The sequence below is a fragment of the Nyctereutes procyonoides genome, unplaced genomic scaffold (assembly GCF_905146905.1).
Source record: "Nyctereutes procyonoides isolate TBG_1078 unplaced genomic scaffold, NYPRO_anot_genome, whole genome shotgun sequence".
Taxonomy (NCBI): Eukaryota; Metazoa; Chordata; class Mammalia; order Carnivora; family Canidae; genus Nyctereutes; species Nyctereutes procyonoides.
In genome coordinates, this window is record NW_026575132.1 from 9,732,151 (window position 1) to 9,758,032 (window position 25,882).

Below are 25,882 nucleotides of genomic sequence, written 5' to 3' on the forward strand. Positions count from 1 at the left end.
GAGCATACCCTCTTTTGACTCAACAGGCACATTTGTATTTACTCTGTGAGGAGTCTCTCTGAAGGCTGGTTCTTAGCTCAGGTCACTGGGATTGTGCTGGATGAAAGTGCATGGGACTCCGGAGCCAGGGAGATACTTCCTCCACTCAGATGCTGCCCCAGTGCCAGTGGCTGCTGCCAGAGAGCTGGGTCCCTCGCCCACAGAGCCTCAATTTTCTGTTCTTTCTAGGAAGCCATACAGCATAACTCCTTCAAACCAGAAAAGAAACTGGAATATGGAAATGTTGATGAGGCATTTAAAATGGTTGATCAAATTCTAGAAGGTAGAGCTATCTGAAAAAAGTAATGAGAGGGGAAGGAGCCCTGGAAGGCTTCTAAGCCTTTGCCTTTTAGAAATCATCTAGAGGGATGTCTGGGTGGCTCCGCGGTTGAGCGTCTGCCTTTGGCTCAGGGTGTGATCCTAGTCCCAGGATCGAGTCCCACATCGGGCTTCCTGTGAGGAGCTTGCTTCTCCCTCTGCCTGTGTCTCTGCCACTGTCTCTCTCTGTGTCTCCATGAATGAATGAATAAATAAATAATCTTTAAAAAGAAAGAAAGAAATCATCTAGAAATCAGCCTAGGTGGATATTGCTCCTTTGGACCAGGCACTTCATTCACAGATGTGTGTGTGTGTGTGTGTGTGTGTGTGTGTGTGTGTGTGTGTAGACCAGAGCAAATAAATAAATAATCTTTAAAAAGAAAGAAAGAAATCATCTAGAAATCAGCCTAGGTGGATATTGCTCCTTTGGACCAGGCACTTCATTCACAGATGTGTGTGTGTGTGTGTGTGTGTGTGTGTGTGTGTGTGTAGACCAGAGCAGGGAGGCAAAGTGGGAGGCACAGCCCCCTGTACTGTGCACTGACCACCTGCCCCATCATGGCCTAAGTTTTTACATGATGTAGTCTCTTTTCCTGTTCATAACCACTCTGCAGATTGGGAAAATGAGGCTCAGAGTGCTTACGGAGCATGAACACAGTCATACAACAGCTACTAAGTGACAAAGCTGCTGAGTGAATTGATAGCTCTTCTTCGGATTTCCAAAGCCCATGTTTCTTTCTCTTCCATCCTTTCTCTCTGACTTCTCCCTCCCTTCCTTCCAGACTTCCTTCCTTATGTTCAGTTAAAATGAAATTTATCTCTTAGAATATGGTTGATTTGAATTTTCCAATGAAATTTTTATAACTTTTTATTTTGAAATGATTTTAAGTTTTAAGAAAACTTGCAGAAACATTAAAGAAATTCCTAGTAACTATTGAGATTCCCCGATTATTAACACTTTACTACACTTGCTTTACCATTCTCTCTTTCTGTACACACATACACACACACACACACACACACACATTATTTTGGAGCCATTTGAGAGTAAGTTACAAGCTTGTTTACCCCTAGATACTAGTGTGTACTTCCCAAGGGCAAGACTATTATCTTACTTAAATAGTTATCAAAATCAGAACATCAGGGGCACCTGGGTGGCTCAGTCAGTTGAATGCCTGGCTCCAGCTCAGGTCATGATCCCAGGGTCCTGGGATGGAGCCCCACGACAACTCTGATCCCAAGCTCAGAAAGGGTCCTAAGACATACTGTCCTTCAGCATATTGCCAGAGCTGTGTCAGGTGTATTCAGTCCAACCACTTGAGGTCAAAGCCCAACATGTTTCTTAACTCCACAGCTGTACTAAGCCTGAATGTGGTCATGGGCTCCCTGGATGATGTCACCTGGAAGCTGTAGAAAAGACACCTCGCCCCATCACCCTGCCAGTATTCCTTGGCACACTGTCTTATTAGCTTCCCAGGGGCCATCTCCTTGCTTTAAAATTATATGAACAAAATAATCCTGATCTCAAAGATCTGTTGTGAAGATCCTAAGAGGTAACATAAGTGTGCTTGGCATAGAGCTTGGCGATCCATGACGGTGAGCGATAATTACTACTAGGCTTAGATGTTCTTGTTGTTCTCTGGACAGTATTTTACCGTCTGCTGCTGAGCTAACACCCTGGCAGGTGCTCATTTAGCACACCCGGTGTTTCCCGGTGTCTCCCAGTATGAGACATTTGTGAGACCTGCCTGGAGATTCCTGTGCCTTCCTTTCTAGAATTCTGGAATTAGAGGATCAGGATAGCACAGGAATATGCTCTTGACAAGTTTTCACAGGGCTCCAGGTGATTCTTCAGATTAGTGAAATGTGGCAAACACTTGAAGGATGGATGAGTCTGTTTTCTGGGAGAAGAGGAGGGAGCATTTTTATTTAGCATAAAGAGATGATGGCGTGAGCATCTTGGAAATAATCCATTTTTAAAGAGGTTCTTCCACTTGCCTCTCTTCTTGCCATGTGTGTTTTTGTGTGAATTCAATCGGTGTTCTTTCCCTTAACATCTTACTCATTTAATGCAGTGAAGTAATTCATTCAGTCTGTCTCTTGAATTTTAATTTGTATACTGGCCCTTGCCGCATCGATAAATGTATAAGTGATACAGGATGGTTTAAAAGGGATGTTCATACGACTTTTAAGTTTTCATCTTCTTGACTCACTAGTTTGAGGTATTTTTTTTTCCCTACAATGCAATAGTCAAGGGCAGCCCTGGTAGCGCAGCGGTTTAGCACCGCCTGCAGCCTAGGGCGTGATCTTGGAGACCCTGGATCGAGTCCCACGTCAGGCTCCCTGCGTGGGGCCTGCTTCTCCTTCTGCCTGTGTCTCTGCCTCTCTCTCTCTCTCTCTCTCTCTCTCCCTCTCTCTCTCTGAATAAATAAATAAATAATCTTTAAAAAAAATAAATGCAATAGTCAAGTGAATGATGAGTTTTGGCCACTTATTTCAATGAGAAGTAACCGGAGGTGATAGCCACTTTTTCTGCCTTTTAGGAAAGTAGGTGCTCTAAGAAAAACAAATATTTAAAAGAGAAAAATATGTGGAGCACTAACTATATCAAGTCTTAGACTGTGTTCTAGAAGGGAGCGATATTACTGTTTATTTTTATCCCCTGTGAAGATGTATTTTGCCCCTTGCTAACCCTGAGGTCAGAGCGCTGGAAGGGCATTAAGACCCCCCATTCGTAAACCAGCGGAGGCTGGGAGGCGTGCGACTGAGCAGGAATCAAACTGATCTAATTTCCCAAACCTTAGGTGAATGTCTCTCTCTACATGATACCACTTCTCATTTTTCTCTTTAAAATTCCGTTAGCTGGGATGGGCTTTCCACTGGAGAGCACAGAAGGCAATCTGTGCAGCAGGATTTGCAAGAGATCTAAGAGCCCTGAAACCGAGATTATCTTTCCCACATCCTGTCCTACTGGGCATAATACAGATAGACTCCTTCATATCCTAATGGCTTTTCAGTCTTTAAGGGCTTCTTATTAAAATGGAAATGTGCCTGAAGGAATCACTCCTAAAGGCATAGTGGAATAATGTTTTATCTCAGGGATTAGCTGATCAAATTAGTTGATCAAATTAGTTGAGAGCAACACCCTGAGAGGAAGAGAGGGAGGGCCCTGTGCGGGGAGGGCTGCAGGGTGGACATGCAAGGTAACAGGGTTCTAAAACTTTGCTTGCTTTGCAGATGTGAGCAGAAGCAGCTCTAATAGTTTTTAGCATTTCTGAGAGACAGGTGGGAACACTAATATTGTACACTATGAATGTGAGCCCACTGACAAGTGGATTTTTCAATGTGTCAATGTGTGATCTTTGATAAAAGCGTGCATTAAAATTGAGATTTGGATTTTTGACATTTTAATTTGTATATTTTATAAATGAAACATAATCTCATTTTTCTATATTTCTCTCTTTATTCAGATTTTGGATAAGCTAGGAAACCCAGACTCCAATACAAAGGATTTCCCTGGGAATCTGCCTTAAACCATCCGCAAATCACTGTTATTGGATACACTTTAAATTTTTTAAAGTTCTGCCTTTTACCTAAATGGTGGCTCATCATAATTGCATTCTGTTTTTTTCTCTCTGTTTAATTTTTTTCCCCTTTGTCTTCCAGTGCCTTAGTTGAATATTTTTCAGAATTCCAATTTGATGTATCTCTAGTGTTTTGGGTGTATCTCTTTGTCTAGTTTTTTTTGGCGGTCGTTCTAGGTGCAAATTTTACGTATACATAATATATATTACAATATATCTGGTAGCAACATTTTACCAGTTTGCGTATAAAAATCTTAACTTTCTTCACATCCTTTTACTCTCTCTCATTTGTAATAGTCTTATTAAATTTCCTCTTTATACTCTGAGTACCACATGAAACAACGTTATAATTTTGCTTTCAGTGAAATATATAAATTCAACAGAAGGAAAGTCTATTGTGTTTATCTGTATTTGTAGTCTTTCCATTGTCCTCTCTCCTTCCATTGATGTTCCAAGATTCCTTTTAAAAAAAATCACTTCTTGTTTCAAAAACTGTCTTTAGCCATTATTTTAGGATATGTCTGTTTAAGACAAATTCTTAGTTTCCTTATCTAAGAATGTCTTGATTTATTTTTCATTCTTGAAGAATATTTTTGATGGATATAGATTTCTGAGTTTACAGGCTTTTTAGCAGTTCAAGAAAGGTGTTGTACCATTTCCTCTGGTCTCCATGGTTTCTGATGAGAAATCTGCCTTGTGAAGTGTTTTCCTCCTCTAGGTAAGGTAATGTTTTTCTCTGTCTGCTTTCAGGATATTTTCCTTTCTTTTTTACTTTTTAGAAGTTTGACTCTGACATGTCTTGGCTTGGATTTCTATGGATTTATCATATTTTCAAATATTCACTCAGCTTCTTGAATGTATAGGTTTGTGTCTTTTGCCAAGTTTAGGAAATTTTCAGCTATCATTCCTTCAAGTTTTTGATGTCAGTGACCCAAATGTTCAATCTTTTTATAGTCCTACCAAGTCCTGAAGCTCTGCTCATTATTGTTTTAGTCTCTTTTCTTTCTGATGTCCAGGGTAGGCAATTTCTGTTGTTCTATATTCTTGATTACTGATTATTTCCTCTGTTCTCTCTATTCTTTTGTTGAGCTTTTCCATTGAGCCTCTTAAATTTTGGTTGTTGTATTTCTTAGTTCTGAAATTTCATTTGGCTCTTTGTGTCTTCTGTTTCTTTGCTGAAATTTTCCATTTTTCCCTTTGTTTTAAGTGTTTATGTAAATGGTCACTGATGCATTTTTGTGATGGCTGCTTTAAAATCCTTTTTAGATAACTCCAACATCTGTGGCATCTCAGCATTGGCATCTGTTGATTGTCTTTTCTTGTTCAAGTTGGGTTCTTGGCATAATGAATGATTTTCAATTGTTCCTGGTCATTTGATTATTATGTTGTAAGACTAGATCTTACTTAAATTTTTTATTTTACCAGAACTCCTCTGACCCATATTGGTGGGGAAAAAAGAGGGTTGCTGCCTTGTTATTGCTAGGTGAAGGGTGGAAGTCCAGGTTCCTCAAATAGTATCCAGTGGTATCACCACAAGGAAGGGTTTGGGGCATCTCATTACAGCAGCCTGATAAGGGTGGAAGTCTAGATTTTCCACCCAACTTTTGCAGATAGAGTTGGGGCCGCACTTTTTTCACTGGAGTAGAGTGGTTATTGTATAAAAGTTTTCTTGCTAGGCTTTCCATCCCTTGGCCCTTTGGGGATTTTCTTTTTTTTAAGGTTTTATTTATTTATTCATGAGAGGCACAGATCGAGAGGCAGAGATATAGGCAGAGATATAGGCAGAGGGAGAAGCAGGCACCATACAGGTAGCCTGGGATCATGCCCCGAGCCAAAGGCAGATGCTCATCCTCTGAGCTACCCAGGCATCCCCCTTTGGGGCTTTTCTTTTGTCTTTTCCTATTAGTATTTTGGGATTGCTGGCTTTTCTGGTACCAATTCTGGGATATATGAAGCAAATAGCAAAACAAAGATCATAACTCACTGAACTTACCATATGTCTTTCCTTGGATCCCAAACTTCCTAGCTAGTCTGTCTTCTTCTACCTTTCAAAGTCTTCTAATATTTCTTTTACATATAAGTAAATAAAGTCATTAGCTGTATTTAGCAGAAGGAACCAAGAAAAGTGCATTTACCCCATCTCCTCTTGGACCAGAAATCTCCTTGCCATAATAGTATTCTGACTGACTCTAGAACATCACACATCTTTTCCTAGACCTCTGTGACCTATCATATTGGGAGACCTGACAGATAGCCAAACAGAACTCCACTTCAGATCTGAAGATATGGTGAAGCCTGTGGAGTCTGCTGTCCAGCAATAGCATTGCTGGTGGAATTTCAACAGCTGGGGAAGGCTACCGAATCTATCTGAAAGCCTCCTTGACTCCGGTGTACCTTCCTGTAACAGGTGAAATACACATGGGTGGTCAAGAACACTTTTATATGAAAACCCAAAGCATGCTTGTTCTTCCCAAAGGAGAGGACCAAGAAATCGACGTCTATGTTTCTACACAGTTTCCCAAATATATACAGGTAACATGGGGCCATTGCAGAGGGGAGGGGACTAAATGGGTTCTGCTGGCAAAACATACCAAGAGCAATTAGAGACAAAAATTGTCACTGCAGGAACTGAAGGAATTTGGAGCACTAACAGCCCTATCCATTTGGGTATTAACAGCTGTACAATTTCAAAGCTTTTAAGAGAGTTTTATGAAAGTAGGCACCTTTTGTTTGTGGATTTATAACCTCAGAACCAGTTTTGGAGTCAGCAGGTCTCTTGCCATACTCCTGGCATTGTTAAGAATACCAAAGAATAAAAGGAAAGCCTGCCCTCCAGAGTTTATAAGTACCTAATTCACATGAAGCAATTAGGAAGTGGTATTGGATGGAATGGAACTGAATACTTAATCAGCTAAGTCAGAATTTACACAGGTGGAAGAATTACGAGAAATGAGGGTCTGCTAAGGGCTAGAATCATCCAGAAAGTCCACAAAGATAAAGTCTTAAGTTTGGATTTGCAGTGAGAATGAGATTTGTCTAGATGGTGAGGAGAGGCCATTTCTAGGCAATGCCACACCAAGAACAAATGCCACTCATTCAGTCATTCATTCACTCATTCCTTCTGTAAACACATATTTCCTGTGACCTATATACCAGGCAGCATGCATTATAGGAAAGGAGGAAAGACAAAAAGACTACCCAAGCTGGAATAAGGGATACATTTAGGAGTGACTAGGTTAAGTGTCAGGGTGAAAGCAAGGGGAACAAAGCAAAGGTGTTGACTCAGCAGGTCATACAAGCCAGTGTTATTACCAGAGCAGGTAGGAATGTGGGAATGTGTGGACTGAGGCCTTTAGAAGCTGATACATTAAGAAGGGTCAGGTGAGTCCCATTCCAGTCCTGTCTGCTCCTCATTTCCAGTGTGATGTTGGGCCCATAACTTCATCCTTCTTGGGCTCCACATTTATAAACATGAGTTGTTAAGATTAAATGACCTCTAAACATTAGGATGGCATGGAAGAGCAAGACCTGCATCCAGGGAGGACGCACTGGCCAACTGAGCAATAATCCAGATGGGAGGCGAGAAATGTCTCCAGTGGAGACAGAATGTGGGGAAATATGGGGAATGTGGGGAAAAGATCCAGTCTGAAAGAGGTTTCAAGGCCTCAGAATCTCACTGCTTGAGGAAACATATCCCAAGGGATAGTATGTAAAGGCTACTTTGATTATGGTTTGTGGGGAGATTTTTCAAAAATTTATTAGCACAGGGGTGTCTAGGTGCTCAGTTGGCTAACTGTCCAACTCTTGATTTTGGGTCAGGTCATGATCTCAGGGTCATGAGATTGAGCTCCACATTGGGCTTTATGCTGGGCATGGAGCCTGCTTAAGATTCTCTTGCTTCCTCTGCCCCTGCCACCCCCACTCCCCTCATACTCTCTCTCTCAAAAAAAAAAATAATTATTACTAGCACAAAAATAGCATGTTGATACCAAAAGGACTACTTAATATTAATGATAGTTTTTGCAGTGTCATAGCTAAATGCTACTGAGATCAGTTGTAGATGTATGCTTAGGTCTTTGGAAATTGTTCTGCTATTTAATATAACTACACGGTTTCTGCATTGTGTGTAGTGTTTTGGAATCAAAATGTGTAAAGACTGCCCCACTCCCTTGCTGCAGATGGATCAGATTAATGCAATCTGTTGTCATTCACAGGATATAGTTGCCTCGACCTTGAAGCTCCCAGTTAACAAGGTCATGTGTCATGTAAAGCGTATTGGTGGGGCTTTTGGGGCGGAAGGCCATCAAAACCAGCATCATGGCAGCCATCACTGCATTTGCTGCCAACAAGTAAGTGGAGAAAATCTGCTAAATAGACTAAAAATAAAATGAAGTCATGCTGTACATACTCAATATTGGGGTTAAGAAGAAAGAATTTGGGTTAAGATTATTTAAAATCACATATGGTATACAAAACATAGGCTGCCAGCTTATTACAACTTTTTTTTTATATATAATATATTGTCATACCAGATACTAAGAACCAAAATGGGACTCAATCATTGAAGAAAAATGAAAGCCACAGTAAAAATACCTGCAGGCAGAAACAAGTCCTAAATGGATGGTGGTTATTAGCCACCACCCTTACTTGGAAAGCACAAAGTAAGTAGAAGAATGGGGATGGAAGGGATTTCTGTTATAAAGACAACACTGCATGGCTGCAGAGGGCAGCATTTGGCTGCCGTGAGCAAACCAACAAACCATGCTTCTGTTTAACTTTCTATGCCTTGTGCTGACTGATTGTGGCCGGCTCACATCTGCTTTACCCAAAGATGTCAATTGGTGCAAAGATACTAACTGGATCTGGCTGGTACAGAGTGAGTGACTGGAAAACATGTGAGCATATGTACATCTATGAAAGCAGATCTGATAACCATAGTGCTTCTACATTTTCTAAAAAATAGAATAATTTCCAATAGTGTTCTGTGAAATTACAATTATTTGCCAACAAGTTCCTTACTTTTCAGTATATCAAGGGTATCTTTGTGAAACTCTGTCCCAGAAGTTCCCAGAAAAATTTCCATAGCAGAAAATAATTATTCTTTTGCTTTGTAAGAAATAAATTAACTTGTCAGAATGGATTAATTGCCATAATAAACAACTAAAAACTCTCAGGGGCTTACACCTGGATTGTGTTATTTCTTGCTCAAGTAACAGCTCTGTATACTCAGCAGGGGTTGTAGGGAAAGGGAGAGGAGAGGACCCTGCTCTGAAAAATTATTCAGTGACTTAAACTTTTTCCATCCAGCAGTGCCACTGTCATTTCCTCATGCAGTGCCACTGCATAATCTAGTAAGGCAGTCATAAGGCTCATATGACTATTTAGGTGTAAATTTAAATTAAATAAAACAGAAAATTCAGTTCCACAGTTGCATTAGCTATAATTCAAGTGCTCAGGAACTACATGTGGCCAGTGGCTACCATATTGGACATGTAGATAAAGAACATTGCCATCGTCATGGAAAGTTTGATTGCATAGCACCATGTTAGGGAGTCTGAGACCTCTACGGGCTCTTCTGCAAGGGCAGAACATAAGGGAAGCAGGAGAACATGGAGTATTATGTGGGAGGTGTTTTAGGCACCAGGCGTGTTAACTGTAGACCTTGCTTCTGTTCACTTGTGATGAGCCAGGACTTTGCCATCTAACTGCAAGGGTGGCTGGGCAATGTAGTCTTCCATGTGCCCAGGATGAAAGACAACAGCATTTGTTGAACACGGCACCATCTCCACCACTACTGGTGTAGCCACGTACATATTTTTAGGAGATAATGGATGTATTCATTTCAACTCAGGTTCACTCTAAGCTCTATTTTGAATTTGGTTTAGTTTAACAAAGATTTATTAAACTTTTTTCTGACAGAGATTACACTTTGGGGGTGGAGGAGGAAATACAACTTACACATATGAAGTCATCATGAAAACATAATAATGTTGGGTTAAAAGTTGAGATGCACGTGGTAAAACTATGAGGAGAGAGGAATATGAGTTGCAGTATGTACATGAGACATCTTAGAGAAAGTGAAACGCAAATGGCCTTCAAGAACAGATGGGCAGAAAGAAGGCATATGGGTGGTGGGCATAGTAAGAGCAAAAATGCAGAGGAGGGATAAACATGGCATGTTTGATAGGGATGGCAGTAAGGAGAGAGGGAATCAGAATACACGGTGATTACTGAGAGGTGGTGGAAAATGAGATTGGTTAGGTTAAGTGATGCCAGATGGAGAGGAGCCTAGCGTTTAAGGATGGGGGTTGAAACTTGATCTTGTAAGAAAGTGTAGGACTGGGTAGATCCTTGATCAGCCAAGTGTCATAACATAGGTGCATTGGAGAAGATAATAGGATGGCACTGGGCAGGGTGGCCTGGGGAGGAGAGAGGATGGAGGCAGCCAGACCATCGTATTTGGGGTCTGAGGTGTGATAGTAAGATGTAGAAGAAATGAATCCAAGAGCCACTGTAGTATTAAATAAAATAGGAGTTGTGAAAACCTTGGCAAAATACAGGAGATAATAAAACCACAAACATGATGTGGAGGTTTCTAGTAGAGAGAACCAAGTTAGAAGGAGGAAAGAGGAAGGAGGAACCTGGAAGAACAATGATAAGCTTGTTCATGTAAATGTTGGGGGAGAAGTGACAACAGGATTTTTAAATGCAAATGTCTTTCACCAATATGGAACTTTATTAAAAGGACTAGTTAGCGTTACAGAAGCCATAAACATAGCAGTTATTATAATTATGAGAAAATAGTGTTTTCTGATGTAGAGTGAAGACAGGAGATGATATTAGTAACACTTATAATAGTAATATTAATAATTTATATTTAGAACACTTGCTGTGTTTTAGTCACTCATCTATAATTTTCTGTGCATTACCTTATTTATTGCCATTTCACAGATAGAGAGATCATAGAGCTTGCCTAAGATCACAGAACTAGTTTAGTGGCAGAGCCAGGACTCAAACTTAAACTTCAGGAGTTCATAGGTCATGCCCTTCACTATGACTTTGGTTTGAATTTGGTACCGTTCAACAAAAACCACAAAGTGAGGAAAATGTGCTAGTCCATTCTGAGCAGGCCACCAGATTTGGAGATTAAAAGATGAAATGGCTTCAGGGAGAAAGTTCAGGTAGAAATGTGGAGCCAGAATTTAAGGACTTGTGGCAAGAATGGGAGGTTAGGATGTATGCAGTGGATTGTTGAGAGGAGGGTTGATTGAACAGCAGCAATGAATTGGACAGGAGTGTTTTTGTTTGTTTTGCTTTTATATCTACCCTTCCTTTTTCCCCCTTTTTTATTATTTTTAGTTGTGGCAAAATACAACATAAGATGTTCTGTCTTAGCCGTGTTTAAGTTTGGTAACATTAAGTACATTCGCATTGCTGTGCAGCCATCACCACCATCCATCTCTGGAATTCTTTTCATCTTGTAAAACTGCAAATCTGCACCCACTAGGTAATATGTCTCCATTTCTTCCACCTCCAGCAACCCCCTAGAAACCACCATTCTACTTGCCATTCGTTCTAATTTGACTACACTAGGTACCTGATATAAATGGAAATAGTATTCATACTTTTGGCTTATTTCACTTAACATGATGTCTTCAAAGTTCATCCATGTTATAGCATGTGTCAGAATTTCCTTCCTTTTTAAGGCTGAATAATATTCTATTATATATGCACCACATTTCATCAATCCATTCATCCATTGATGGACACACTTGGGTTGCTTCTACCCCTTAGCTATCGTGAATAATGCTGCTATGAACATAGATATATAAATAGCTTCAGAACCCTGCTTTTAATGCTTTGTGGATAAATACCCAAAAATGGGATTGCTGGATCATATTGCTATTTTTAATTTTTTGAGGAACTGTCATACTGCTTTCCATAGCAGCTCCACCATTTCACATTTCTACCAGCAGTGTATATGGTTCCAATATCTTCACATGCTCACCTATACATATTACTTTCTGTAGCTGGTTGGTCAGTTGGTGGTTTTTTTTTATAGTAGCCATTGTAATGGATGTGAGGTTATTTGTAATTTTGATTTGCATTTCCCTAATAACTAGTGATGTTGAACAACTTTTCATGCACTGATTGGACATTTGTATATTGTCTTTGGAGAAATGTCTATTCAGATCCTTCATCCATGTTTTTAGTCAGATTGGGTTTTTTGTTGTTGTTGAATTGTAGGAATTCATACACATACTAGATATTAACCTTTTATTAGATATACAGTTTGAAAAATTTTCTCCCATTCTCTGGTGGCCTTTTCACTCTGTTGATTGTGTCCTTTGATATATGGAAGTTTTACATTTTGATGTAGTCCAGTTTACCTATTTTTTTTCTTTTGTTGCCTGTGCTTTTGGTGTCATATCTAAGAAATCATTGCCAAATTTAATGTCATGAAGCTTTTTATCTATGTGAGGAGGATTTACAAGTGACAAAGTGAAATGTAGAGAGACACATGGTCCCCAGCACCAGTATTAAAGGTCGGTTCTCTTTTCCTAAGCTGGGTTCATGAATGATGGCAGAAACTTGGCTCTGGATATGGAGCATTATAGCAATGGAGGCGCCTCCCTGGATGAATCATTATTTGTAAGTGCTTTAAGGAGCAAGTTCACATTCTGAAAAGCATGACATAAAATGATGTAATTCAGAAAATGTTCAATAGTTAAATAACATATTAATAAACAAAGACCCACATTGCAGGAATAGCCATGTGTTATTTACTGGCACCTCCAGGGTAAGTCCAGAGATACTGGCTAATTCTGTGTCTGCATATTATCTCCATGTTTCCCGTACTTAGAGTTCTTTTCTCAAATGCAAGCATTATACTAAACCACAGCTCTACTGATATTCTGGCCTGGATCATTCTTTGTTGTGGGCCTGTCCTGTGCATTGTAGGATGTTGAGCAGCATTCTTGGCCTCTACTGGCACAGCTACCCTCTGGTCTCAACAACCAAAAGTGTCTCCATATATTACCAGGGAAGACAGAGGACTAAATTGCCCCTGGTTTAGAACCAATGCATTAGACCAAACACGATAACATATTTTTTGTGTTTTGCAGATATTTTATTCATTACATTCTATAGACCCAGTTTACAGAGCCTATGAATGCTTCAAAGTCTTTGGCAGATGTCTGAAACCTGAGGATAGACATGTATTAGCCCTAAAATAGGAAAATTAAAAAATGCTGATTACAAAAGAAAAATTATTCAAATCCTTAAAAATCATTTTATAGCAAAAACTATTTTAACATAGGGCCTGGGTCTATTTTAGCATGTTTAATGTGATGTAGATACGGTTGGTATTTCTGGCCTGGTTTTGGTCTTAAGTCTCAGGAAGGCAAAATAGGTATGGAAGGATGTGAATCTTATCACACTAACTCTGGATTTCCCCAGGTGATAGAAATGGGACTCCTGAAAATGGAAAATGCTTACAAGTTCCCCAACCTGCGCTGCCGGGCATGGGCATGCAGAACCAACCTTCCATCCAACACAGCTCTGCGTGGCTCTGGCTTTCCTCAGGGCTGATCACTGGGTCCTGTATCACAGAAGTTGCAGCCAGGTGTGATTTTGCCCCCTCCCCCAAGGTAATGCTAATCTAGTCTCTCAGCGGGGAGAACCATTGACAGGTCTTTCAGGTTGAGGAATTTGGATCCAGAGAGGCTAAGTGATTTGCCTGAGGTAACCCAGCTAACTAGTTAAGACGGAGCCAGGGCACCAACTTCAGTGATCCTTGTCTTCCTCAGGCTCTTTTCCCCAAAATCCTTCAGACAGAGGATATTGAGGAGGGAGCTTTGGATTCCAACCCATGCAGAGATTAATACCAAGAAGTCTTCAGTGGTTGCAGATGCCCCTGCTGCCAACAAGGTCTGTCAAGCCTTTCTTTTCTCTGCTTCCTTCACGTCTCAGGCAGCTGTCATAGCGTTTTAGTCATTTCAGTTACTAAAATAGTTTCCTTTCTGTTCTTGAAGTCTCGGTCCCGACTTCATTCATTAACAAGCTCTGCTCCCCTCCCTCTGCCTCTTGCGCTCTGAATCCTGGAGCAGAGCGAGCGTGGGGAGACTCTGCTTTCTTTCACCCCTTCTTGGCTCTGTCCTTCTGCTGTGCTGCTGGAGCAGAGGGAAAGGAGGACCAGAGGAGGCAGCCTCTTCCCAGGGAGCTTTGTCGTCTGCTCGCTTACATGGAGCTGCTTTTCACCTGTCTCTGTGGGCTCTATTTCTGCTAACTCTCTCAAAAATGGACAGTCCCCTGTGAAAGTGGGTTAAATCTCCAGCCGCCCCCAGCTGGCACCTCAGGCAGTATTTCCTGATGCTTCTTTGCCCCATGCTGCAGCAAACCTTCATCCGCCTTCTCTCTATTCAGTATTAGGATCTGCGGCCCTACACAGGAGTCATTTTCTTTGTGTCTCTTGAACTTCTGGGGGTTCCTGCCTTTCCCTCCTGGCCATTTCATCACGCCTCCCTCCTAAATGATCTGTTGCATTTGGTGGCATAGGGAGAATTAAATAATGACCTCCATCCACCTCTGGGGAAGTCAGAGGAGAGGACAGCTACCCTTAAGAACACTGCCTTCTCCGAGGTGCCTGGGTGGTTCAGTTGGTTAAGCATCTGACTCTGTTTTGGCTCAGGTCATGATTCCAGGGTTGAGAGATCTTGCCCTGAGTCAGGCTCAGCATGGGTTCTGCTTGAGTTTCTCTCTCTCCCTCTGCTCCTCTCACTTATGCTTGCCTGCGCTCTGTCTCCCTAAAACAAACCAATCTTTTTTTTTTCAGACCAGTCTTTAAAGAAAAGAACTTTTATATTTGTTTAAATAAAATCAATAACTAGGATAAGTGGTCTTATCTTGCTACAGAATCTGAACAATCCAAATTTTGTAGATCACAGCCTGGAAGTTAAAGTCAGGATTATCTATCAACAGATATTCACAAATGCAACTAGAATTAGAGGAGTCTACAGTGTGCCTGGACTGCAGTGGGTTATAAAAGAAATATAAGGAAAGGCTGCCTCCCTTTGAACTTACACCAGAGCAGCATAGAAAGCACATAAATGCTAACATATTCGATAGAGGCTTCGCGTAAAGAAAGCTTCAGGAAAGGCTTCAACAAGAAACTCAGTTTGGGCCTAATGGGATGAGCAGAACTTGACTAGGAAGACAGTGGATAGAAGAGACTGTAGCTGTTACCTCTCCTCACATTTTGATCTCCTTTTCTTTTATAGGTTCGAATGATAAACATGTACAAGGAAATTGGTCAGACACCCTACAAACAAGAGATTAATACCAAGAACCTGACTCAGTGTTGGAAAGAACGTATGGCCATGTCTTCCTACTCCCTGAGGAAAGTGGCTGTGGAGAAATTCAATTCAGAGAATTACTGGAAGAAGAAAGGGCTGGCTGTGGTCCCCTTGAAGTTTCCTATTGTCCTTGGCTCAGTCGCTGCTGGTCAGGTCAGTTCTCTAAACGGACAAATCAGAAGGTGCTGGGGAAACTTTCTGCGAAGGCGGGGTAGCTATAGGGTTGCAATGCCTGTTTGTAAATCATCTTCAGGGCTGTCCTCAATCAAGCTATTTTTTCTCCAGAGGAGATAAGAGCTCCTTTGCGGGAATCCCGAGGGTTAGTGACAAACATTCTTGTTGAGAAATTGGGGGACCTGGTATCTGCTTTTGGCCCTGGCACAAAGCAACTGAGTCAACTTGCTCTGGGCCCAGATCACTCAAGTATAAAGTAAGACAGTGGGATGGATGACTGCCAACACTCCTCTTTAGCTCCTCTTCCAGCTCCTCTGTGTTTCTGTGTCGCTGGACCATGAAATAGAAATGGGAAGTTGCATGGCATTTGGGTTCACCGCCTCTTTTGGTGGGTGGGATAAAGTAAACCCAGAAAAGTAAGTTATTTAAATAATTTTTAAACACAATTTTAGAAGTTTGCTCGCTTCTTAGCTGTTAAAAATGTGAAGCGGAGGACTGGAAATCTGCTCCTGTAGTTTCTTCAATTGATTAAATAAATTCTCTGCTAGTTTTTGTTTGCTAAATCCCACTTGCTGCTTCTGCCTTTTTTTTTTTAAGATTTTTAATTTATTTATTCATGAGAGACACACACAGGGAGAGGCAGAGACATAGGCAGAGGGAGAAGCAGACTCCATGCAGGGAGCCCGATGGGGAACTCGATCCCAGGGCCCTGGGATCACGACCTGAGCCAAAGGCAGACACTCAGCCACTCAGCCACCCAGGTGCCCCTGCCTCCCTATTCTTGAATGAAACTTACCTGAACAGGTAGGCATCCGCTCTACTCTAGCTCACTACAGAGCCGTGGTGTGGGTCCCCTGTCATCTACATTCTTACAAACACATTTGTATACATACATCTACTGGAGAAGACAGCAGAGCCCTCAAACCCGTTGTCACTCCCCTTTGCAGAATTCACACCTTTGGTGAGCCATGAAGAAGGAATGGCCGGTGCCTTGAGTGATGACAGATTAAGGACAAATGGGGTGGAACTGTGAGGAGCACTAATAAGTATGCTGTGTATTGAGGGAGCAGAGGAGGCCAAAAACAAAAACAAAAACAAAAAACAGGCAGGAAGGTCCTTCCTTCATGCCCATACTGATCCATTCACCTAACCATCGTGGCTCAGCTTTGGTATGATCATTAGAATGTTTCATGCTTGGTCACAGACATTTGGTGGCTCAAAGGAGCACAAAGGAACATGGTAACAATACAAGTGGTAATCTTTTTGCAGCTTTCCCATTCCTCGCCTGTTTGTGATGGCAGAAACAACACAGAGACATTTAGTCATCTTCACGCACTTTACTTAGATGAGGGAGACAGTTCAGAGGCTGTGGATGAGTAATAAAGGCAAAACCAAGATTATTCAGAAGGAGAATAGCCCGTCCCTGAGCAGACCAGCCAGGATCACAACCTAGAAGATCTGTAGCCTTATTTAGTCGTGAGAAAACTGAGGCTTCGAGAACTAAAATAACTTGCCTGAAGCCCCACATCTGGAGAGAGGTAGGGCCAGGCCTGTAGGCTCCAGCCTGAGAGGCTCTAGAAACAGTGTTTTCTCAGCTACACCAAGCTGCCTCCTACCTTTTGGTAGGAACTGAGATGGGATTCAGCTCACCTGGGAAGAAGCCAGATAACAGCCAGCAGTATGACTTCATCCTCAAACCACCGGTCCTACCCATCTTTCCCTGGAAACCAGCTTCCATGCTGAAAACATCGGCATAGGGCCGAACCCAGGAGTCCGAGATGGGGCAAGCTGCTTCCTGGAAGCCATACTTGGAAAGAGGAGGGAACTAGGAAGGATATTAAAAGGCCGAAGGCTGGATGATTCATAATGCCCACATCATTTAACCCCTATCTCACCTTTGTTGGGTAGGTGTGATTCTGTATTATAGGAGAAATTGAAGGGCATAGGTGTTCACTCTCTTGCCCAAGGACATCCAGCTATTGAGCGACAGAATGAGGATTAGACTTCAAGGCCTTCTAGTCACATGTCTTTATCATTCCATGTGTCTCCCTGAGCAGAGGAGCCCCATGCCCATGACAGCTGAAGGGCTCACATGTTCCTTCCCTCTGATGTATTTAATTACCAGCCTGTGGACACCGATGAGCAGACAAGATTTAATTTACCTCTGCATCGGTACCACCTTAGTGTGGCATCTGACACAGGGTATCAACTCAGATACCGGAGTGGCTGAGACATTTGGGGAATCTGGAACCAAAGCAAACTGCTCACCGACCCCGGCAGTCCTGCTTGATGATTGAGATTTCACAGACTAAGTCCCCGATTTGTGTTGAGAACCATCTGTTCTAATGCTCCAGTTGTGCCTATTTCATAGATGAAGCTTTGCAGAATTTTCCTTTGTGGCGATAACAATGAACCATCCGGTGGTGCCACTTAACTGAACCAAATTTGACATTTTAAATGACGCAAGGGGATTGCAGCAGCACATGGGACAAATTACTCAGCAGTCTCCAATAGAAATGCTGCCCTGGACACGCAGGCGGAGGACTGTTGCCAGCAGGGCCACACAATGGAGAAAATGCACAATCCGCTCTAATTGTAACTCTAGCACGTGTGCCAGCTACAAATTGCCACGAGCAACTTCTGAATTGCTTGCAGAGCCAAGGAGGCCAAATACAGACTTTAAAAGCTTCACGCTATTGTAAATTCATTTGTCAAACTTTTATTGGGCACTTACTATGTGTGAGATACTATGCTGCATTCCGAGGATGCCCTAGGACCCGGCCCTTCCTTTCAGGGGGCTTCTGTTCTAGCAGAGAACAATGAAGTGGCATAGAAAGGAGCCCAGGAGCAGCCCTTGCAGCTGCCACTACCTGGCATCTGATGAGCAACCAGGGCAGCCAGCTCTAGGCTCTCTGGAGGGGATGCCACCGCCTAGCTTTATTATTTGGGGAACAAATGGTCAGGATCACAAGAGATGGTATTTCCAGGAGTGCTGTGTGAACAAACAGTAAAACAATTCTGCTGCATCTTCTCAAGATTGGGTATGATTATCATGGCAATGATGCCCTCCTCAAGGTTCTGAGATTCTCCCTTGGGCTGAGAAAGTGTATCCCTATGTCTCTATGCGACCAATACATCCCTAGTGTACACCTGCTGAGCCAGGTAAATAGAGCCCATTTTCACTGCCAGTGTCTTAAAAGCTTTTATTTCACTGAATAATGTAAATCTTTGGATACTACTATAGAGGCAGTCCTCCAAGTGTGGCCCATGGCCCACAAGTGGCAATGAAGACCCTTCTGGTGGTCAGAGAATCAATCTAGGAATGTAGTTCATTTCTTGGGTATATCTGGTAATTGTCATGTGATTCCATTAACTTTCTTTTTTAAAATAGATTTTATTTGTTTATTCATGACAGGAGAAAGAAAGAGAGAGAGACAGAGAGAGGCAGAGGGAGAAGCAGGCTCCACGCAGGAAGCCCGACATGGGACTTGATCCTGGGTCTCACCCCGGGCTGAAGGCGGCACTAAACCGCTGGGCCACTGGAGCTGCCCTCCATTAACTTTCACTTATGACCAGGGTTGTTTATAACTTATCTGAGCAATGAAGGCTTACCAAAATTTTAGCTTCATTATATACATAATAGCTAGTTACTAGAATTTTCTAAAAACTCTGCCTTTACAGATCCTAGATTTCTATGCCATGCATAAGTATTAAGAAGCCTAATATCTGACAGATATTAAAAGCTGACAGAGCTTTAAGTCATCCCTTGCTGGTCCAAACCACACCTATGAGGTTGGCCTCTCCCAATTGAACTTGCAGGGCTTCCTAAACCACAGGGAACCACTGGAAGCATTTTCTCTAGGACCACATGCTACTAATATTGCTCTTATACTAGAGACTTAAAGTGAAAACGCCATCCTTGTTTTCTGTAGCCCTCCTGGGATAACTTCATACCCCTTAGTCTAGCATGGACAAAATTGCAAGAAGGCACATTCTTGTTGATTATAAAACATGTTTAGCTAGAGTCTGGATGTTTCTGATTACAGAAGCCTTTAATTCTGTGTTAGCAGTTTGGTTCTTTCCAGATCCCCACGGGGAGCTGTACAGTTAGATAAGATTACTTCCAAGTTCTCTTCCAACTAAAGCTCTGAAATTCTGTGCCAGGATAATTTGGAGTGGGCTTAGCTCATTTTGTAGCAAATAATGTCTGTCTGTCCCATCTTATTTGGATTTGTGTTTTTTTGCTTCTCTACAACAGACCTACAACTATGGGAATATGCGTTCATGTAAACAATTCTCTCCTGCCGTGACCTATCTATGCTTAACTTGGCATTTTACAATGCAAAGTTGCACAACTTTTACAGTCACAAAAAAACAAATCCCAAACCTAGATTGTTGTTCCACTCTGGGTTAGGGAGATCCTCAAATGTCTTAATGAGGAAATAGTAGCTTAAGGAACGTAGTCCTGCCGCAGCCTCAAAGCCATCCCATGACAGCCTGGTGTCTTGTGGAGTCATCATGAGGCAGCACTTGCCCCGCACTGCCCTGGCTCTGCTCAGTGTTCTCAGGGCAGTGGGAGAAGTGTCTGTGTATATTTTGGCAAGAGATGGAAAGGAGGGAATCATTCCCAGGGAATATTTTTTTTTATTAATGAATTTATTTATTTTCATCTGGTACTTTTTAATACCTTCTAGAATAGACTGGCAGTGAAGTGCATATTTGGTTGCTGAGGACAATTTTTATGCTGACATCTTGTTATCATTTAACATTAAACTAGTAAAGTAAGGGTTGGCAAACTATAGAGGGAGTCAAATTCTGCCCATGGCCTGTTCTGTATGTCTGTGAGCTTAGAACAGTTTGTTACATGTTTTTAACTTTTTTTTTTTAAGATTTTCTATTTATTTATTAGAGACACACAGAGAGAGAGAGAGAGAGAGAGAGAGAGAGAGAGAGGGAGAGACAGAGGGAGAAGCAGTCTCCATGCTGGGAGCCTGATGTGGGACTCGATCCCGGGTCCAGGATCACACCCTGGGCCGAAGGCGGCACCAAACTGTTAAGCCACCAGGGCTGCCCTGTTTTTAACTTTAATTCCAATATAATCAGCATACAGTGTTATATTAGTTTCGGGTGTACAATATGTAATTCAATAATTCAATACATTACTCCCCAGGGAAAATGTTTTAATTGAGAAGACATGATAACATCCACCAAAAAGATCATGGAGGGGCACCTGGGTGGCTCAGTGGTTGAGTGTCTGCCTTTGGCTCAGGTTGTGATCCCGGAGTCCTGGGATCAAGTCCCGCATTGGGCTCCTTGCATGGAGCCTGCTTCCCCTTCTGCCTATGTCTCTGCCTCTCTCTCTCTGTGTCTCTCATGAATAAATACATAAATTTTTTTTAAAAAATATCATGGAAACTGTTGTCCTCTTTTCTGGTTAGGCTGCTGCCTTGGTTCACATTTACTTGGTGGGTCTGTGCTGGTGACTCATGGTGGAATCGAAATGGGTCAGGGGGTCCATACTAAAATGATTCAGGTAAGTAGTATAGTTGGATTAAGTTGGGTGTGTGCTTGTAGCTATATGTATGAGAGAAAAGCCATGGATGAATATTTTCTGTTCCAAAATAAAAAGGACACGAGATTTTAGCTTTGACGTCTTAAACTATTAAGCTGTTAACAGAAACTGGATAAACCAGCCAGTTTTGTAACTGAACACCCTACAAGAACGTGGCAGAGGAGCCTCAGGTTTTCTTATTGCTACAGAAGACTGTGTCTTAATTTGTTGCTTTCCTTTGGGTATACAGGTCTCTCCCGCCATCCAAAAATAGAGCATTCCTTTGAAACCTTTTCCAAGCCAAAATGACATAAAGCAAAGGTGTAATTGCCATTAATTTACGTGAAAATATTTTTGAGCCTTTCCACATCCCCCCGAAATAACCTCTCCTAGTATTTCTGATTTGCTAATGGATGTACAAAATAAATCGGGATAAAGTACAGATGATGACAGATGCAGTTCAAAGCTCTGGCCGTCCCCAGGAAGGAGCTTCGGATGCCACTTTCGCTGCTTGGGGTGAGCACTGCTTCCAAACCCATGCTGCAGAACAAGCACTCTCAGAATTTTTGCTCTTCACTTTTTTTCCTAAAAGGGAAAAATCCTCTCCAGATTTATTTCATTTAGCAAAAACAGGTACTAATGTCCGCGTTTTATAAAAGCCAAGTGGCATTATGCAAACTTCCACAGAGAGGGGAACACTACTAAGTGAGTTGTCTTTTTGAACCTTTGCTGGGTAATGAAAAGATGTGTAAATTCTGATACATTGTGTTGTTTTTTCGCCCTTTTTATAGTAAGGAGTTTGAACAATTGAAAATATAAAGCACATTTGGTATTTCTAATCAAAGTCTACCCATTTTTTGGTTCATTTACTCTAATTTTTAGGTAGTTTCTATTTTGCAAATAATAGTAATATTAAAGATCATAAAACATTTGGAAGAGGCAAAAAACTTTTTTAAAAGACTGAACAATTTCACTACTTAGCAATATCAGTGTTTTGAGGTCTTTCCATCTTTTTTATCTTTTGAAAATTGCTAACATGTTGTTTATGTAGTTTTTGTATCCTGATTTTTATGTGTGTTTTTAAGTTTTTATTCAAATTCCAGTTAGTTAACATACAGTCATATTAGTTTAGCATACAATGTTATATTAGTTTCAGCTGTACAATATAGTAATTCAACAATTCCATACATCACCCAGTGTTCATCAGGACAAGTGTACTCCTTAATGCCCATCACCCATTTAACCCACCCACCACTGATAACCATCAATTCTCTATAGTTAAAAGTCTGTTTCTTGGTTTGTCTCTCTCTCTTCCTGCCACTCCCCATCCATGCTTATTTCTATTCTTTTTTCATCTGTTCTAATATAGAGTGAGCACTTCCTCCTGTGGTTCAGGATTCTTTGTAATTATGATTTTTAATGGCTGCTTGTGGATATATGTATAATTTATTTAACCACCTCCAATTGTTGAATACTTCAATTAATATTTTTGTATGTAAGCCTGTGGTCAAATCAATGACTATTTTCTTAAAATAAATTTCCATAAATGGAATTACTGGGTCACAGAATGTATCTTAAATCACTGACACGTGTTACCAAATTGTTTTTCCGAAAGTATCCATTTCATTACACCACTAACCAACTTTATACATTATGAATTTTTTAAAAACCTTAGATAATTTAATAGTTGTGAATGATAGTACCTCATTATTGCTTTGATTTGCATTTTTCCGATTATAGAGCTTTTGCTAGAATTTAGAAGAGCGAGGTAGTAGGAGAGGCCTCAAAGGTGTTGATTTCATGATTATGAAGACATGCAGCATTTCCTCCTGTGTTGGCTTTTCCTCCTCTTCCTGATGCTGTTGCATATAAGAAAGTCAGAAAAGCAAGAATATGTACTCAGGGTTTAGGGTTCAGACTAGCTACTAGTTTTTTAGAAAAGAACCTTTAGTAAAGGCTGGAGAATTCACGTCCCTGTTGCACGTATGGGGGCTTCACATATGGGCTTCCATGTAGGTGTGTGCACAGGTCTGTGACTAACCAGAGTATTTAAAAAAGAATCTCTCTTCTAAAATTCAGGTGGTTAGTCGTGAATTAAGGATGCCCATGTCTAATATCCACCTGCGTGGAACAAGCACAGAAACTGTCCCTAATACAAATATTTCTGGAGGTTCCGTGGTGGTGGATCTCAACGGGTTGGCAGTAAAAGTAAAAATCATTGCAATGGCGTCCAAATCATTAGCCTCACTAGGTACATGGGTGGAGCTCAGAAGATGTTGAGAATTAATCCAGTTCTTATCTCTTTCTCACACTGTGAGAAAAATGTGCTTTCCCTCAGTGTCATACCCTCAGTATGTGGTACAATCCAGCTGCCCTCCTGGGCTGGAAACCCATCTCCTTTTCTCCCCACTCCTGACATCTCACTGATCATTCCATTCTACTCAAAAATATCTCTGTGTCTTTCAACTTCCATGTTCCAGGAATATCACTGTTTTGATTCAGACTTGCACTTCTTGCCAGGGCCATTAAAAGGCTCTGTCCCTCCATGTGAATTTTATTTCCTTTTACTCTGGCTTCATGTAGACAGAGTGAGCTTTCCCATAAAATAAATCTGACCATGCCGTGTTTAAAAACAGTGGTCAGGGGGTTGCCAACAATTTTTCGGTTAAGTCCTGACCTCTTAGCATGGATTATAGGACCCCCATCCTAGATGGTCTGTCTTTAAGACCAGCTAATACTTCAACCCCACCCCTGGGAAACCTTTTATTTATTTTTTTAAAGATTTATTTATTTATGATAGACAGAGAGAGAGAGAGAGAGAGAGAGGCAGAGACACAGGAGGAGGGAGAAGCAGGCTTCATGCCGGGAGCCTGACGTGGGACTCAATCCCGGGACTCCAGGATCGCGCCCTGGGCCAAAGGCAGGCACTAAACCGCTGAGCCACCCAGGGATCCCCCTGGGAAACCTTTTATAACACCTGCTAAAGGGTTGGTCTCTACCTTCTCTGTGTCCCATGGGCTCTTAAATAAGCCTCTATAATGGCACATATCTTGTGGTTTTGAAATTAGTGTTTGCCTAAAATTATGATAATAATTTTAATTAAAAAATAATCCCTAGGATGTTTGTCAGACTCTTCTAAAATGCCTTGAACCCATCATCAGCAAGAATCCTCAAGGTACTTGGAAGGATTGGGTGAGAATCACTATTACTTTTCTGTTTTCTGTTGGAAAAAAAAGGAGGGAGGAGAAATGTGTGAATTAAATATCAGTAGAAATGGCATTTTAAAAAGTACTACAGTTACATAACGATAAATAGAGGTCTTTGGCTGTCTGCGTGTAAAAATGTTATCATAATATGGTAGAGAAACTCTTGCATCTGGAAAAATTCTCCATTAGAAAAAAGATGGGTTTTCTACCTAAAACTCTTGTTTTTATCTTTTTAAGATTATTTATTTATTTATTCATGAGACACACACACACACACAGAGGCAGAGACATAGGCAGAGAGAGAAGCAGGCTCCACACAAGGAGCCCGATGTGGGACTCGATCCCGGGAACCTAGGATCATGGCCTGGGCTGAAGGCAGACTCTAAACTGCTGAGCCACCCAGGTGTCCCAAAACTCTTGCTTTTAAGCCAGAACTAATTAATGTTTCCTCCTCTGGATCCTGAGTATTTTCTAGATAATAGCTATAAATCTGTTTGTTCTCCTTCTTTGGGTTTCACTGTTCTTAAATGGAAAGACAACACTACGGTCCTTCCATAAAAGTAAAAATCATATAAGCACTCGTTTAGAAATAGGAGACCAAGCCACTGGATATGCATCCAACCAACAGTAGGCACTAAATTCAGCAGAAATTTCAACTGCTTCCTTCGATATACTTACAACCTAATTGGAAGAGAAAACACACATTCAAAAGTTAGCTAGCACACTTTTAAAGTAATAGGTTATAAAGTACCAGATGGTGTAGAATGGATGTCAGTAAAAGCTGAGAGTATGTGTCATGCCGTTTTAGGAGTCACATTAAAAGCATTGGTTGGGGGGAAATAGCATTTGGGGAGTCCTCCTTAGAAATGGTTCCTGCTACTCCACTGAGCTAGGACTCATTCTATAACTCATACATATGGGAACTCTTAGTCCTTTGGGGGTATATTTATGTCTGCCCTCTGCTCTGTGTTTCCTGAGCTAAACAAAGGCTAAGAGAGGCTAGCTGAAGAGACAATGCAAGACAGCCCTCCACCATCATGACATGCTGCCATTGGGCACACTTTCCCCTGTAATGGTTGCACTTCTCACCTTTTCTTTCTCAGACCTGGGTACTTGGACCAGAATTATGCCACTTTCCTAAGGCTAGTGAATACCTGGTATTTAAACACTCAACCACCCATTGTTTCCTGGAACATTCCCTGTGGATAGGCTGTCTTTCCAGAAGACCGAGTGAAGTTCTTCATCCACAGAACACCCCTTGCCCACTCTAGTCCAGTCTATGGGTATCACATACCTTGGCAGTCGTGGAAGGATGTCACAGTCCCTGAATACATGCTGTTACTATAGCAGTGACTGCGAGTGCTTGTGAAGTGGAGAGTAAGGAAAGGAATACATTAGGCTTGGTTCTTGCTGTATTTCACATATAGTAAAACTAAGGTTGAAGCCATAGGTGATCCTTTTAAATACCGTCACTGCATCATCTTTCCTCTTGTTTCCCAGGCACAAGCTGCTTTTGATGAAAACATTAGCCTTTCAGCTACTGGATACTTCAGGTAAAGAGTCCTTTTAATCACACACTATGAGAAATAGCAAGAGCTTGAGGAAGAGTTTCACTCCTGTTTGCAATTTTGGAAAAAAAAAAATTGATTTGAATGA

General features: G+C 41.4%; 1 protein-coding gene across 1 annotated transcript in view; it reads left to right on the forward strand.

The window, feature by feature from the left end:
* The window catches only part of LOC129522687 (aldehyde oxidase-like), a 66,106-nt gene that overhangs the window by 31,703 nt on the left and 8,521 nt on the right, over window positions 1-25,882 (forward strand). Inside the window, 14 exon segments of the mRNA XM_055344981.1 lie at window positions 229-322; window positions 6,349-6,473; window positions 8,156-8,236; window positions 8,238-8,290; window positions 11,479-11,534; window positions 12,508-12,593; window positions 13,401-13,524; window positions 13,527-13,591; window positions 15,221-15,448; window positions 20,908-20,932; window positions 20,935-21,002; window positions 23,100-23,228; window positions 24,138-24,212; window positions 25,727-25,779. Of these exon segments, the coding sequence (XP_055200956.1) occupies window positions 229-322; window positions 6,349-6,473; window positions 8,156-8,236; window positions 8,238-8,290; window positions 11,479-11,534; window positions 12,508-12,593; window positions 13,401-13,524; window positions 13,527-13,591; window positions 15,221-15,448; window positions 20,908-20,932; window positions 20,935-21,002; window positions 23,100-23,228; window positions 24,138-24,212; window positions 25,727-25,779 (1,262 nt within the window).